Source organism: Apis mellifera, linkage group LG9 (assembly GCF_003254395.2).
Source record: "Apis mellifera strain DH4 linkage group LG9, Amel_HAv3.1, whole genome shotgun sequence".
NCBI lineage: Eukaryota > Metazoa > Arthropoda > Insecta > Hymenoptera > Apidae > Apis > Apis mellifera.
In genome coordinates this window covers 1,691,951-1,709,331 of record NC_037646.1, presented here as the reverse complement: position 1 = coordinate 1,709,331, position 17,381 = coordinate 1,691,951, and the positions used below count along the sequence as shown (strand labels likewise).

Below are 17,381 nucleotides of genomic sequence, written 5' to 3'. Positions count from 1 at the left end.
CTATACATTTCAATATATTGAAATAAAAATAAGGCTACATAAATATCATGTAAATATTTTTAAATGCATATAAAATATATTTAACAAATTATTTCTGAAATATTTTATATTCAATAAAAATTTATTATAATTTCAAAATAGAATCAAATAGAAATAAATGATATTTTCCTTTTTTTATATATATATAATTATACATACATATATATATATTATATTTATATGTATCATTTATAAGGCTTTTTATAAAATATATAGTTTAATTGTTAAATTGTATTTATATTGCATTATAACATTTTGTATCTGTTAAACTGTATAAACTAAATGTTTATAATATTCATAATTAAATATAATTTTTTATTGCATATATTTATATAAATAAATTAATTAATATGAAATAAGACTTTAATAATATAAATATATTTAAATTATCCTTACAATATTAACAATATTAATAAATTATTTATTAATTTAATAATTAAGATAAAATATTTTCTTTATTTATAATAATTCTTTATTTATAATTTATAATATAATTTATAATATTTATAATACCTAAAATAAATAATATTATATTAAGCATCAATATTAATAAATAATTTAATTACATTAATTAACAATAATTTTCTATAAATAAAAAAGAAATAATTTTAATAAATATTTAATAAAAAATTATTATTTATTCTTCTAGTATCATATGGACTTATTCAATTATATCTATTATTATAAATATTAAATAATATGATAATAATGTTTATATAATTTATATTATAAATTTTATGTTTTATAATTTATACAAGAACTTATAACAATATTTTTCTATTATTAATCCTTCTAATTTATAATTTATTAAATGCAAAAAAAAATTAAGTTTATTTAACTTATTATGTAGATATAGTAAAATATATCTATATATAAGAGGAACGAATAGAAATAAGAGTAAGAAATAAAAAGTAATTATTTATCCTATATTATATATTATATATTATAGTATATTCGTTGTACAATAACAATAATAAAATTTATTAACAAGATTAAATTTAAATAAATTTAATTAACTTCTATAAGATAATATTACATAAATTTGATATTCAGAACTTTTGATTTGCAATACATGCAATTTATAAAAGATTTATAAAAAGAAATTCATTTATTAACTTCGAGAGTTAATGAAGTTTCTGGTTGAGTCCAAATATATCCTGTACGTGTCATACTACAATGTGCATCGTAATATCTACCAGGAGCACGGCAATAGGACCATCTTGGACAACGGCATCGAAATTTACTGTGAAATTCTTCTTTACAAACTTCATTCCACCAACAAGTCCGCTAGAAACAAAAAATTTATTCATATCTATTAATAATAAATGTCGCATTTGTGTTTATTATTTATTTACCTCTGCTAAATAACCTCTTACACTTTGATCGCTATAATTTCTCTTTTTAATCAGATGTCTTGCATTTATCATATACACTTCTGCACATAAAATTAATACTAACAACAAATATATCGTCGATATTTCCTAAAAGAGAATTAATTTAAAAATCATATTTTAAAATTTTATTATCATTATTTTGATATATATATACAGAAGTAAAAATACATACATATAGTGAACTAAAAAAATATGAAAACGAATAAATATTATTAAAATAATACAAACTATATTTTCTCTCGTAACTGTAACTGTTTGTTTATAATCTTACATTGTTACGCATTTTTGCTACTGTCTTTAGACAATTTTTGTATATAATCACTTTAAAATATTACATGAATAAATATTACAAAAACTACATATTTAGTTTTTATTATTTCTATTATTATTACTTTGCACAAGTACTTGAAATAAAAGAATATATAAAGAACGTAGCGCAGGCGTATGCTTATTCTTCCTCTTCTGACTTCGCGAATCGATCGTTGCGAAAATTTCAACTTTTGTGTTTCTATTATTTAAAATAAGATTTATTATATATATATATATATATATATATATATATATATATATATATATATATTGAGAATAATTAAAATAGAATCATCTATTTATTAAAATTATTGTAAAATAATGTATAATAATTTTAAAGAAATTTATTTTATTTTTTATTTATTTGAAATTGCATGCATTTATTTAAAATTAAATTTATTTGTCCTAATTTACTGATTTTATACAAATATTTGGCTAAAGATTATAAAATTGATCGAGAAAATCTTGTAAGTATACTTTTCATTATGATACAATATATATATATTACAATATACATATATATATATTGTATCTAATTTTCATTATTTGATTAACAATATCTTTAACTGATGGCTAATTAGTCTGGATTAAATTTGTTAAATAAATTCAATTCAATTTACTAACATAAATGGATTTCTATAAATTGATCAATTATAATTTCTCAGCTTCATGTTTCAGTTTCGATAATAAAATAAGAAATGATTCTATATAAAAAAATAAAATAATATCGAAAATAAAAAATAAAATTTTTTTTTTGAAACTTTGTTTTTGTGAACTACAACGACTACTTTGAATTCAGTCTCAGAATAATCACGAATAACTTAAGTACTACTTGATATTTGAATTAATTTCAGATGGTATGTTATTTAAATAGTATTAATATCATATTATTTAATAATATTATTCATACATTTCCTTATAACATTTCCTTGATCAATACAATGAGTTATTTATTTTTGTCTGTTTAAAATGAATTTATAAATAAAAAAATAAAATGCAATTTAAAATAAAATAAAATAAAAAATAAAATATATAATTTTAAAAACTACTTTAATAAAGAAAATATTGTTGAAAATATTCTACTATTGTGTTGCATGATTTTAGAAATTAAAAACAGAGAAGAAACAGAAATTAAAAAACATAGGATATTGTGCATACAAATCTAATTTGATTTAATTTACATAATTTCAAAATGCACAAAACAAAATATAGAATAAACATAATATGTAAAGTTTTTAAAAAAATTTAAGAATCATAATATATTATTGATAATAAAACATTAATATATTATTTATTATATTCAATTCAATATAAAAAACAATTATAGTATTAAAAATAATTGAAATAAAAATTAGGTCTTACTATGATTATTATAAATAAAATATAGATCAAGACAATTAATAATTTCAAAGAAATTTATATATTTTGAATTAAATAATTATGAAATTTTATTGGTATAGTATTCTTGAACATAATTTATTATATTCTTAAATTTTTCTAATTTCATTGCATTATTTAATGCAAAATTTTTATTTTCAAAACTATTAATTTATTATATGATTATGATTTTTTCTCTTATTCATAAGAATAAAATAAATAAATATTTTTTCTATAAAAAATTATATGAAAATTTAATATTAAGTATAAAAAAATTTAGTATTAAAGATTAATTAATACGAGTTTTATTAGTTTTTTAAAAAAAAGTAATTTGTAATCATCATTATAATCATTATAATCATTATATTAATTAACTTAGCTTTTAAAAAAAAATTTATAATATATAAAAATATTTTATGAAAAAGAATTATATATTTTATATTTATTTAAACATATATTAATCTTTATTAGAAAAAAAATAATTAAATTTATAAATAAAAAGTAAAATGAAGTCAAATTCTAAACGAACATTAAATTCTAAAACGAATGAAAAATTTCAAAACATTCAAAATACAATAATAAATTTAGAAAAGGATAGCAAATAAAAGAACACAAAAAAGATAATCAAAATAAATATATCAATTATATAAAATTGCAATAATGAAATTTTGTAATTTTTTCTTAATAAAACTTTTTTAATATTTTTTTAAATAAGATAAGATCAAACGTATATATAAACAATATATCCCAAAAATATAAAGACATTCGTTAATTGAAGATTTCTGAAATAATTTCAATATTTTTCTTTATAAAAAAAAAAATATTTGTTTCAGCTTTGTTAATAAGTTATTAATAAAAAATCATCAATCATATGTAGTTACAAAAATAAATAATTGATTACAAACCGTCAATCAAATATAAACAAATTCAAGCAATATATATAAATCAAAGAAAGTATTGAATATAACAATTAATTTTTTATATAAAAAATTATCGAATTATCAAATATCAAATTATGAACAATAAATGAATTATAATATATTCAATATTATACTTTCTTCGAAAGTTTCTTTTATTAAGATTATTGTCAATTTTAAATTTCATTAACTTATTATTAAAATTGCCACATTTAAGATTTAATATAGATAAAGGCTATTAATTATGTTTCAATGAATTTATATTTCTAATAGCAAAATCACATATATTACAATATTACATATCAGAAATATAATTTTGGTAAAAATCGTCAACAATATTATATTATTGTTTATTATTGTTTATTATATATAATATTATTGTTGTTCATAAATATTATATTGATATATTTTTATTACAATACAATATTATTACAATAAAAGTTGAATATCTGATATGATTTATGACATAAATAATAGTCATGTTTATATATATATATATATATATATAAACTTTTTTCATTATTTTAATATTTAAAATCAACTTTCCAAAAACATTGATATATATACATATTTTTTAATATCTTTATATTAATAAAAACAAAATATTTATCAAAATATTTATATATATTTCATTTTATTCCTTGTTAAATAATTTTTAAATTTAATATTTAATATATTCTATAAATAAAAATAGATATTATTAATTTCTTATATTCGTTTAAAAAATCTAAAAAATAAAAAATCTTTAAAATAAGAAATCTTTATTTCATAAATTTAAAATTACTAACAATTTTGTTTATGTTTATATACAATAACTTGCTCGAAAATATAACATTATTTTCATCATATATCGAAGATAAAACAATCTTAAAATATCAGAGAATTAAATTTTAAACTTTGAATTCCATTAGAATTGCCGTTTTGAGGAAAATATATTAAAATCATTATATTTGCATGTTATCATTCATATTATACATAAATGAAGGTGGGTATTATGTCGCTTAGCAATTATTGCTATTACAGTTTTCAAATGACGCGCCGCACTATTTGAATTTAGAATGGAAATAATTATACTTGTGCTTGTGATTTTTTAACAAATTTTTAAAATTATTTATATTTTTTATTTTTTGTATTTAAATAATAAATAATAAAATTTTGAATACTTATATATCAATTTAAACTTAAATTAAAAAAAAATTTAATATATCGACAATTTATTTCAAATAATATATGTTTATTTTTTGAAAAATTTAAATTTTTATATGCAATGAATAATTCTTAACTATTTCTTTATATTATATTATATTATAATTATATTAATAATAAAAACATATTAATAATTGATAAATACATTTAAATATATATTTTTTAATAACTTCTTTTTGATAATTTTTTTTATATTTCATTATTTTATACTTTATTATTTTTATATTTATAATTTGCATTATACATACAATAATTACAGATTACGTTATGATCATACTATATTATATTATATTATATATTATATGATATTTGCGTAAAGAGAGATTATAACATTTTTTCAAAAGAGAATTTTTAAATTCTTAATCTTCATCAAGGCATATATAATGAAGATAAAGATGTGGTATTCCCTATATCATTCAATTTTCTTCGACAAATTTTCAGAGTAGCAAAATATATAATATCATATTATTTTCATTGTTATTAAACCAGAGATATGTTATAGTTTTCATCAAAACCAAGTATCACATGTCATATGACATGTCTTTATTTATTTTTAATCTAACATTTAATCTAACATTTAATTTAACATTTGACTAAAATTCTGTTTCTTTTTTTGCAGAAAAAATTAGCCAAAAAAAAATTGAGTTATATTTAATAATAGAACGTACTGTCCGCATTCAGCAACTGTGCAGTAATATAATAATTAATTAAGGCTATCCCAAAAATATTGGAATATTTATATTTATATATTTATATTTATATATATCTGTAAATTGTATAATCCGAAATTTCTGAAATAATTTCAAGCAACATTTTCTTTTGGAAAAACTTTTGTTATGCTTATAGTTGAAACATATAGTTAATAGCATTAATTACGTGTTACCGACTGAGCACGAATAAATCCAGACTACATTTTGAAGAGTAATAAGAGAATGTGTTAAATATTATATTTATTTATTTATTCATTATTCAGTACACATATATTTATATACACATTACAATAATATAATTTATTATCTATAAAAAAATATTTGTTATATTTAGTTCAACATATTTTCTTCAAAATATATTGCTTGGACTTGTTTATGTTCAGTCACATCAGCACATAGCTAATATTATTGTCGCGATTAGACTATGCGCTTCATGATTGGTCAATGTTTTTTATTAATAACTCATTAACAAAGCCGTAACGAAAGTTTATGCAAAAAAAAATGTTGAAATTACTTCAAGAATTTTCAATTTATAGATGTTTCAATATTTGTATGGAACATTCTGTATATAAAATGATTCTTTCGCCAATGAATTTTGAAAATGTCATGTCATAAATACACAAAAATGGGATTATCACAATTTAAACGATATGAGAAAAAGAATATAATTTTCTATAATAAAATAAATATATGTTTATATATTTAATATAATATATATATATATATAATACTTCTTATGGTAAATCGCAGAAGATATAAAAGAAAAACAGTTTATTTTTTCGAAATTAATATTTTATTGATATATAATCCGAATTCCTATAAGATATCGTATCTATTCTGTATCTCGTTTATGATATTATTTAAATTTTTTTCTATCAATGGTTATTATGTTCATTAGTTTTTAATATTCCGATATATTTCCGGTAAAAAAAATTATTTATGATTAAAATTACAGATGAGATGCAAAAATAATATAGAAAATATATTTTTTAATTTTAAATTGACTTAAAAAAATTAATATTTTATAATATTATATAAGATAATATTAAATATTTTTACATTGTAATTTACATTACAATAATAAAAATCTTTTGATTATAATAATGATTATAATAAAATTATAATAATACATTTTATTTAAATCATAATGATCTAAATAAGAAATGCTATAAGCAAAAAATATCATCATTTCATTTTATTTTTTCTGTTCATATTTTAAAATTATTATTAATGGTAAGTATTTCATTATTTTAATATTTCTTCATAAGAATTATATTATTAGAATTAAAAAATGAATCGTTTTAAAAAATCATTCAGAACTAATATTATTTCATATTTTATAATATGATAATATAAAAATATAATAAATATAAATTTTATATAAAATTAATGTCAATTCGATAAGAAATTAATATTTAAATGAAATGGAATAGTAAACAAAAATAATTAACTAAAATTGATATATATATATGAGAATTTTTTTTATTATATCATATCGATTCAATTCATATGAATCGGATATCTATTGAATACAATCTTGTATAGTCATAAAACTATTTTTAATTTTTCTTGATAGTTTCAAAAAATTTTATGTAACAGTTATTAACAATTATTTTTCAAATCATTTTAATTATTTTATGTAATACATATATATTTATAATTAATATGTATTGATATATATATATATATTTAATTATATTTTTTAACTTTTGTATTTAATATTTGTATTTCAATGTATGATTTATCAATCTTATCTGTGAATTCATATATTGTATCTTGTATTTTTTTGTTCTTATTATAAAACAAATATTTATTTAAAATAAATTAATCATTTATTTTTAATTTCTATATATATCTATATATACAAATATTCATTAAAATTTTAAATATAATAAAAATTAAAATATATTATCTAGTTCTGGTTATATAAATCTAGACGTACATATTTTATTTCTATTCAATAAAAATAATTAACTGAGAAAGGTATAATTTTATAAAATAAATTAAAAAATTAAAATTATTATTATTATTATTATTTATTACAATTTATTATTATAGTGATTTAGAGATTTAAACATTGTTAAATATAGAAGATAACCTCATATGTTTGTTATGTAATTCTCACAAACTTTAAACGTTTTAAAAGCTTATCAAATATTTATGTTTCCTCTTCCCATCTCTTTTATAGTTATAAGAACAAAATATTTTCTAAATATAATAATTCTCATAAATTCTAAATATAAATTATAAAAACAACTAAATGATTTTAGCATATTTATAAGTGAATTTAATTTTTTGGGATATAACAATGGAATTATCGAAAGATGCCATTGATGGTATTGCTAATATTTTAAATACAAATGTTATTACTGATGATAATTTCTCACAAATTTTAGAAACAGCTATTTCATGTATATATGAAAGTCCTTCAGAAATAAAATGTAAGTATTTGCTTTAACTTAATTATCAATTATTAATAGAAATAATTAACAAAGATATTTAAATTAAATTTTAGGCACTATAAAAACATCTGATTCAAAACCAATTTTAACAAAAAAAGCTTTTACTGATGTAATATGCTTACTTATAGAAGCTTCTCGGCATGATTTAGATGAAGAAAATTTAAGAAATTTTTTAAATCTCATATATATTGATGAAAAAAGAATTAGCAAATTATGTGAAGTATATATTAACAATAAAACAGCAATACAATCTCAGTTGGAATTGATAGGCAATAATCCATCTCATATTATTGATATAGACTGGCATTTAGATTATTGTGTTAAGGTAATTGATCGGTGAATAAAATACCGATCATTTCATTCAAAGATAATTTAATTCATTGTTATTTATGAAAGTGATTTTCAGTTGGACACATGCGATTCACTTGGTGTTCCTCTTTATCATGTAAGACTTAGTACTAAAAAACATGAAACAATAAATTATGTAACATTTTCATGTACAATACAGCAATTGCAAGATTTGGTGTTTAAGCTCAAAGATGTTATTAGATATTCAGAAAAGCTTACTAATGTTTAAGTTATTAGTTTACTTCATACAGTAGAACTCATTTATATTTTAAAAGTTTCTTGGAATTATTGTTTTAACTACTTTTTTTTTTACAATATATGAATTTCTATAAATGAAGCATAATTATCAACAATTTATGACATTTTTGTATATTAACATTTACACAATTATTATTATAGTAATCGTTTAATAATAAACTCAATTTGTACGTATAAGTGTAGTGGTAAAATCTTATACAAATAACAGACCATGTAAAGTATAATCAACTATATTTTTATAATTAAAAGAACATCCTCTACTTCATGTAGTATTATTACTGTATTGATACCGCGCGCGCGTAAAGAGTATGCGCGCGTGCACACAACATACGTAGAACACGTACATAAATTTCAAAACAAACGACGATCAACGTTTTTATAAATAAAACAAATCTCGAAAACTTCGTTTAAACCATTTTGATTTAAACGATATTGAAATTTTCTTTACACAAAGATTATACACATACATTTTTCACTCGCTCACTCATTCAGGTACACCTTGTATACAAAAGAGTCGCGCGCGCACACAACTAATAACTTATTAAAAATACGTTGTTTTTTGCTCTACAATCAGGCATTTCTCTAAAAATTGCTTTCTCATATTAGACAAAAAATACTATTCGTTACGTTCCTTAATTCCTAAAAATATGTGTGTTAAATTATATTAATAATTGATAATTTTTTTATATCTAATATATGATATAGACTTTTTCGAATCATTATACACTATTTACAAGTAAATGTATCTAAAAAGAAAAAAAGATCGTCCAATATGAAAAATTTATCTATACATTAACTTTCTTTCTTTCCGGCACTTATTAAAATTAATAATGGACTTTTTATCCATGCGTGCTATTTTAATAATTCGGTGCGATGCGACACATCGATAATATTAACTAATTAAGCTGGAAAGAGAGAAATCACTTATAGTGTAATACTTTTTCTCATTTTTTAAATCATCTAACAACGATCTTGCTCTTGATTTCCTAACATTATTTCATATAAGATTATTGTGATAAGGCCTCGGACATTTTACTATAGTTGTTTTTTTTTAAAAAGAGAGTATGCAAAAAAAGAGCCAATCTCGAAAAACTTTATTTTGACTAAATCTACTTAGAACATTAGATTAATTCTCGAGGCTTTGGTTACATATTTAGTTGACTAAGATATATTCAGAAACAAATAATAATGAATCTGCTCAAAAATATGATAAATAATATAAACTAACAAACTGCGTGAAATTATATTATAAAAACTTTTGTCACATAAATATGATTAATTTATACGCAGTATTTTTTCTATGTAATCTGTATACAATTCTTATATTGAATATAGGTTTGAATATATTTAGTCATTTTTTTTTTTGTTCAAATTAAAGAAATATTTCTATAATTATTACAATTTTTAATCACAAAGTAAAAATTTAATATTGACGATATATTAAACATAATATTTTAATATGTTTAATGTTTTGCGATTTCAAAATTGTAATAATTATTGAATTCGTTTCATAGTAGTAATATTATGGAAAAATTTATCGGAAATATAAAGAATTACAATTTGATAAAATGTTTTGTCTGAAATAAAACATCCAAATATTTTAGTGCAAAAACATATAAGTTTGTACATATAATTATTTAATACAAAATTTATGTTTTTGCTTTGTTATTTTGAATTTCAGAATTGTTCTGTTGTTCTTCGGTTTTGTCACACTTTTCATTTTTGGATTCTTCTATTTCTTCTTTTTCAATAATTTTTTCCGATACTTGTGCTGTCTTTGTTTCATTTTTTTCATTTTGTTGTTCTGTAACCTTATCAATTACTATTTCGTTTTTATTTTCACTGGTAAGATCTCCATTAATTTGAGAAATTGATTTTTCTTTCTTTGTATTTACATTGTCAATATTTTCATCCAATCGACCTTTTTCTGAATTTTGTCCTTTTGAAAGATATAAATTTTGTTCTTTACATTTTGTAACTTCTTTTTCCAATCGTTCTTTATTTTGATCTTGATCGCCAGTACCTAGTAAAGATGTTTCTAATTTATTCTTCGAATTAATAATCAATGTGTTTTTATTCTGTCCAATATTTGAACTTGGAGAAAGTGAAGTTGATTTAGAATTTCGAACTGTTTCTGTTGGTATTTTAACAGTCTCTGTATTACAAAAATTTCCAGTCTTAGACAAATTAAATGCACTGACATCTTCCTGTGATGTATTTTCTGGAAGAAGCAGATTATTAGTCTCAAGAGATGTTGCAATTGTTTGTGTTTCAGATTTGACCAAGTTGTATGATGCAGGAGAAATTGCTGTTAAAGAGGTAGTTTTAGGTGATTTGGGTGAAGAATAAGTGCTTGGTGGTATTCTCTGAACTGTTGGAGGTTGTGAAACAGGAGAAAAACCAGTAGTTTGTGGAATATAACTAGATCGTTGATATAATTTATTAATTGAAGGAGGTAAATTACTATGGAAGGCACTGGGAGATGGAATTCCTATTGGTGAACGTATCAAAGGATTTGGAAATCTATTAGTATCTGGGAATGGTGGTGGAAAATGAGGATAAATTAATCCAGGATTCATATTTGGTGTTGGAGAGGGTATAAAAGGACTCGTAGAAAGCATATTTACTGGAGAATTTTTAGGAGATATTGATGAACCAGTACTTCTACAAATATCTCTTGAGAATGGAGGATTTGAATAATTCCTTGCACTAGGAGAATATGGAGGTGGTGAAACAATAGGTGAATTAACTGTTGAAACAATTGGAGATAAAGTTTTAGGATCTATCTTCATCATACTCAAATTTCCATTTTTGGAATTACTAGATGTATTTGTAGTTGTTGTTGATGTCATTGTCGATTGTTCTTTTTCTTTACATTCATTACCAATACCATATATTGGTTTCACTCCAGAAGCAGGATTGCCTAAATATCTTAACATGTTTCTTTTAAAAATCTTAGCAGGTTTAGATTGAATTGTTTTACTTCTTTCAAAAAGTACAGTTTGATGTAATTGATTTTGCGTTTCTTTACTTTGATTTTTAACTGCTACATAATTGTTTTTGGAAAGTGTAGGATTCCAGCATCTTGGAGGATCACGAAGAGTCTTATAACCCATTACTTGACTTTGCTTTTTTGAAACAGAAAGAACTTTTTGTAAAGAATGCGATGTTACTATTAAAGAAGTAGTTACTGATGAAGTAGCTCTAACACTATCTTTTACATTTGAATAAATATTTTTACTTTCTGTTGTGATTGCATTGCTACTAGGTGAATAAAGGGGTACATTTGGAATATTTGCATGTTGCTGATGCTTATTAGTAGAATCAATAGTAATTGCGGATGAACCATTTTTTCTACCAATTTTTAATAAATCTGGAATATCAGATTTATTTTTTGCTTCTGTCTTGTTTTTTTCTTTAGAATTTTCTCCAATTTTAGCACAAATATCATTAATTTTTGAGCCTGAAGCTCCAATTTTTGCACAAATTTCATTTAAATTAGAACCTTTCGTAATTAATTCATTTTTACGTATTGTTGGTTTCATTAAAGAAATTGGAATAGCATCAGGGCAAGGAGGCACTGAATATGTATTAGATATTTCTAAATTTGCTTTTGTAATGGATTCTTTTGAAGTACTTGTACTTGTACTTGGATAATTATTTTTTAAAGTAGAAGAGACATTCAGAGAAGGTACAGCAAATGCTGAAGGACTTTCTGATGTAGATACTGAAGATGTAGATACTTCATTTGTAGAAACTGTAGCAGATAATTTTTGAGTTGTTGATGATGTTAAATTTTTGAAAGAATGTTTTAACATTGTACTATTTACTAAATCCTGAACTGTATAAGGAAATGTAGATGAAGATTGACTTATCGTTGATGTAGAAACTGAATTAACTCCATTGCCAGCAGATATAGATAGAGATGTTGAAAGATTTAAAGATGCAGAATTATTATTTGGTAATGGTTCAATCTGTGTATATGGTGATTTTTGAGGAAGAGTATTTGTTTGTTCATTTGTTTTTTGACAAGATTCAGTTAAATTTTGATCTGATATACTTGGTTTTTTTTCTAAAGTATTTTCTCCTTGAGAATGTTCTTCTTTCTGATCAATTGATTGCACATTTTTTACGTTTGTTTCCGTTTCTTTTATTTCAGGATTAATTGAGGTATTTAAACAAGTTGATAAAATAGGTTCTACACTATCCTGTAATTCAGATACTGGTTTTTGTGATATGATTTTAGTACAATATGGAACTAATGATTTATTTATTGTAACTTCACAATTATTTGTCATAACTTGTTCTTTTGAAGTATCAAAAGAATTTTTTAATTCTGTAGTTTTTAAATTTTCTATAATTTTTATGTCTGCCTTTTTAGACAATTGTGATATAATTTTTTTATCTTTTGTAATTTTCTTTGAAGAAGTATTACTACTGCTAATTTGTCCACTTTTCGGTTGAAATTGCAATTTTACACTTAAAGCATTGATTTTTGATCCCGTATTTATAAATTTTACTTCACTTCTTGAATTTTGTTTAGAAGTTTCGACTTTTTCTGTAAGAATATTATTATTATTTTTTGATGATTCTTTTTGATCTTTATTTTCAATATTATTATTTTTAATTTCATGTTCATTTATGTATTGTGTTTCTTGCGAATGATTTTTTTGCAAAATTATTTGATCTTCGATATTATTATTATTCGATCGATTTTTCGATTCTTCTTCATGTTTAGAATTTATCATATTTTCTATTTCTTTTGTCGACGTCTTTACAGATTCTATTTGATTAAAGCTGTTTTGGTCATCAAATTCATTTAATTTGAAAGAAATATCAGATTCATTAATATCTTGGTTATCTGAAGAATGTTTAGTTTCTTTACTGACTTCAGATATTTTATTTCTATCACCATTTTCTTCAATTATTGATGTATTTATTTCAACACTAGTAATAGGTTCTTCAACTCTTGTATTCTTTTTAAATTGTTGGTCCGTTATATCTGTAATACTCATTATACCAGTTTCAGAAATTTTTAACTGCACTTCTTTCCATTCCCTTTTTGTTGATTTTTCTTCTTTTGATTCAATAGAATCGATTCCAGCATGGAATAAAGAAGTTTTGTAATTGACATTGTCTTCTGAAAGTTTTATTCGTTTAGGAGAAGATTCAAATATTCTGTAACTTAAATGCAATGGCACTTTCTGAAATGAATATGATATAATATTTACAAAAAAAAAAAAATGTTTAAACTTTCAAACATTTTTAAATAATAAATCTTTGATACTTACTCGCCTCCAATGATAAATATACATTACATCCATTAATGTATAATTACTACATAATGGTTCCTCTTTATACATAATATCCACTCGATGTGCATCAGTTAAACCATACTTAGCTCGTATAAGTTTTTGTAAATGAAAAATAGTTACTGCAGCAGGACAACGTAGATACCGCCTTAACAAAGGTTTTACAGCTATTCCTTTAACATCCTTGGGAGGGCTAAAGTATTCTAATGATAAACTAAGAGATTCATCTGGAGAATATATATGTGATTCAATTGGTTCTCCTCTTGCCTCTGGAGATGTTGCTTGAGTACATGCTTCAGGATGTTTCGAGTAAAACTCTCTCCTACATCTCATTTCATCTGAAATGAATAAATGAGAATAAATATTTAAATTAATTAACAGACTCAATAGATAAGTTGTATAAATACATTAATTTTTTTTAGAAATAAAAAATTCAATAATCTATAATTATTTAAACATTTTTTTCAATTTTTTTTTCAAATTTATGTGTATATGTGTTTTTTTTGTATAAAAATATATACATAGTATATTTTATATTTAATATAGAAAAATATATAAGTTTTTTTATATTAATGTTTATATATTTCCTAAATTAAAAATTTTATCATTTGTATTATTTTTCCTTTGAATTTTTCAATTAGAATTATAAGTTTTTTCTATAATTAATTATAATACTTACTTTGATAACATCCAGGTACCAATTTATACACAATGTCTTGCAAAGTATGGTCTGGACGAATATTGAGTAATGGTTTACTTTTATGCACCTGTACCTCACATATTGGACAATATTTATTGTTCTCCAGATACTTGACGATGCAGCTCCTGCAAACTGTAGTGCGACGTTAATCGCCGCTTACATCAATATGTTGGAATCATCACTTAACTCTTTTGTAATGATGAAAGCATATTTATTCACCACAAACAAAAGGATTAGAAAAGCAACAGAAGAATACACGTACACGAATGTAAACATTCTATAATGGTGGTTGCATCAATGAAATATCCACCGCATAATTTACATGTCAGCTGATCGTTGAGTTTAGATAGTCGTAAACGATACCCTCCACTCTGACCTGACATCCTATAGTAAGTAAAATAAATTAATTATATTTAATTATCAATCAATGAAAATACCACATAAATTATAACAATACAAACATACCATTATCAAATTATATAACATACCATTATCAAACAAATATAAAATAATTTTTCAGACAAGTTTAACAATTTGCATATTGAAAATATACTGAAATGAATTTTGAAACAATCATACTTAAATGTCACAATTAAGATATTAAACTTACGTGTTAAATGGTGAGAAAATTTTTATCTAATAATTGCCATTTGATTAAAGAAGTCAGGAAAGTTGGATCAGAACTCGAGATGATATTTCATGAATCCTCATAATGAGAAATTCATTAAAAAACTGAGTAAGTCCAGCAAAAGCAAATCTCTTCCAACACAGAGAATGTTATCTGATTCTATAATTTTTCTAAATTTGAATCAATCTTTTTTTTTTAATTCATTATAAGATTGTAATAATTATATAGTCTTAGGACATAAAATGCGATATATTGTAATCGATTTATCTTAATGAATAAATTATAAAATCATGAAAATTATTCTGTGGAAATTTATCTTTTCTAAGAAATTTCATTTTAAATTTTTGCATTAAAATTTTGCATTAAAATAAATATTTTAGGAATGATTATTATGTTTATTAAATTGCAATAGCGTAGCAATATAACATTAATCGAATTATACATCAATGGATTTGAATTTTTTTTTTTAAATCATAGAAAATTAGTTTATGTTAACATAATCAATCATTTTATATATTAGATTGTTTAATTTTTTCGACTGATTTTTTACACTAACATAAACTAATTTTCTTCAATTTCTTCAAGGTCGTTGAAATCCAATTGATCTCTTTCTTTTCATTTTTTTCATTTTATATATGTAATCACTTAAATCCATAAAAAAGTAATTTTTTGAAATGATTATCAAATTTCTTTAAAATACAAAAGAAACATCAGTATTGGTTAGGCTAGATAAATATCTAGCCGTTGACAGGCGATTGGTAACGCACATATAAAATAATTTTTCAATGATTCAGATTAGAATCTGTCTCTTATATTTAGTTTTTTCCTACAATTTTTTATAATTAAATTTGTTATATATGACAATTAGTTATATTTTTCTTAATAATAATATATCAATTTTCTAATATACATACCTTTGTGACTACCTATGAACATATAGGTTAACTTTTTAATTTTTTGTTTTTTACAGAAAAAAATATATTCTTTCAAAAAAAGTTTTAGAACTTCATTATCTACTCGTCAAGAAGAATCGATTAATGTATCATATGTCGCATTTCGTGTCCCGAGACTATATTAGGAATGTTCCCATTGTAAAATAGGCCACGGTACCAGGAAAAACTTTGAAGACGACAGCAAAACAAAATGGTGGATAAACAATCATGCCAATGACATTTCTAAAAACATGAGTTATAATTTAGATTTTTAACCATTTATTTTAGAAAAAAATAGCAAAGAAAAATAAACAATAATTAAAATAAGTAAATTACAAAAAACATTATATTTACTAGAAAATATTTCAAAAGATATAAATACTGTAAATAATTATTATAGATTAACGGTATCATTCATCGATATGACTATTTAAGTACTTTATACAATTCAGAGATGGCATTATATATTATCGATATAATAAATATATAGGAATAATTTCTATAATCTCAATTCAGATTTGAAAAGGAAACCTTAGAAAAAAATTAGCAACAAATCATTGTAATAATAAAAATATATTTTATTAAGTTTAATAAAAATTATGAATATTATTTGAATGTTGAAAACAATATTAAGTGACATTACTGTCTATATTTTTAATATTCGAAGATCTTTGATTATTTTTTACTAAGAAAGGTAAGATAATATTATTCGCATGTGTAGTGCTTTGATCTCTTGTGGCCTAATTAAATAATTTTTATTCTAGTTTTGATTCGTTAATTATTCTAATT

At 21.3% G+C, this 17,381-nt stretch overlaps 3 protein-coding genes and 1 long non-coding RNA gene across 7 annotated transcripts; 2 read left to right on the top strand and 2 right to left on the bottom strand.

The window, feature by feature from the left end:
* Nucleotides 1-1,031: 1,031 nt before the first annotated feature.
* Nucleotides 1,032-1,916, bottom strand: LOC725558. The gene is made up of 3 exons (XM_026442642.1): nt 1,705-1,916; nt 1,395-1,520; nt 1,032-1,326 (listed from the first exon to the last, which is right to left on the bottom strand). The coding sequence occupies exons 1-3, from the start codon at nt 1,714-1,716 to the stop codon at nt 1,144-1,146; spliced, it is 321 nt and encodes a 106-aa protein (XP_026298427.1). The 5' UTR covers nt 1,717-1,916; the 3' UTR covers nt 1,032-1,143.
* Nucleotides 1,917-7,833: 5,917 nt separating this feature from the next.
* LOC100578763 (COMM domain-containing protein 3) lies at nt 7,834-9,424 on the top strand. The gene is made up of 4 exons (XM_006571941.3): nt 7,834-7,935; nt 8,223-8,393; nt 8,468-8,739; nt 8,821-9,424. Exons 2-4 carry the CDS (start codon nt 8,261-8,263, stop codon nt 8,989-8,991), a joined length of 576 nt encoding a protein of 191 aa, XP_006572004.2. The 5' UTR covers nt 7,834-7,935; nt 8,223-8,260; the 3' UTR covers nt 8,992-9,424.
* A 1,078-nt stretch (nt 9,425-10,502) lies between these two features.
* On the bottom strand, nt 10,503-16,903 carry LOC413984 (serine-rich adhesin for platelets). Of its 4 annotated transcripts, none has more exons than XM_006571942.3 (6): nt 16,575-16,903; nt 15,643-15,830; nt 15,295-15,416; nt 15,012-15,164; nt 14,312-14,670; nt 10,503-14,224 (listed from the first exon to the last, which is right to left on the bottom strand). In XM_006571942.3, the coding sequence occupies exons 3-6, from the start codon at nt 15,413-15,415 to the stop codon at nt 10,670-10,672; spliced, it is 4,188 nt and encodes a 1,395-aa protein (XP_006572005.1). In that variant the 5' UTR covers nt 15,416; nt 15,643-15,830; nt 16,575-16,903; the 3' UTR covers nt 10,503-10,669. The 4 variants fall into 4 exon arrangements, with proteins under 4 accessions (XP_006572005.1, XP_006572006.1, XP_006572007.1 ...); XM_006571943.3 differs by having other exon boundaries at nt 15,643-15,819; XM_006571944.3 differs by having other exon boundaries at nt 16,771-16,902.
* On the top strand, nt 15,153-15,768 carry LOC113218977. The gene is made up of 2 exons (XR_003305283.1): nt 15,153-15,421; nt 15,553-15,768. It is a non-coding gene; the product is annotated as an uncharacterized LOC113218977 (long non-coding RNA).
* Nucleotides 16,904-17,381: the final 478 nt, after the last annotated feature.

Coding starts and splice junctions, on each gene's coding strand:
- LOC725558 (XM_026442642.1), bottom strand. Junction 1,327..1,394: donor TAAGAGGTTATTTAGCAGAG/GTAAATAAATAA, acceptor TTTTGTTTCTAG/CGGACTTGTTGGTGGAATGA.
- LOC413984 (XM_006571942.3), bottom strand. CDS start 15,415: ATGTCAGGTCAGAGTGGAGGGTATCGTTTACGACTATCTAAACTCAAC. Junction 15,165..15,294: donor TATAGAATGTTTACATTCGT/GTACGTGTATTC, acceptor GTCGCACTACAG/TTTGCAGGAGCTGCATCGTC. Junction 14,225..14,311: donor ATATTTATCATTGGAGGCGA/GTAAGTATCAAA, acceptor TATTCATTTCAG/AAAGTGCCATTGCATTTAAG.
- LOC100578763 (XM_006571941.3), top strand. CDS start 8,261: ATGGAATTATCGAAAGATGCCATTGATGGTATTGCTAATATTTTAAAT. Junction 8,394..8,467: donor AAGTCCTTCAGAAATAAAAT/GTAAGTATTTGC, acceptor ATTAAATTTTAG/GCACTATAAAAACATCTGAT. Junction 8,740..8,820: donor ATTTAGATTATTGTGTTAAG/GTAATTGATCGG, acceptor AGTGATTTTCAG/TTGGACACATGCGATTCACT.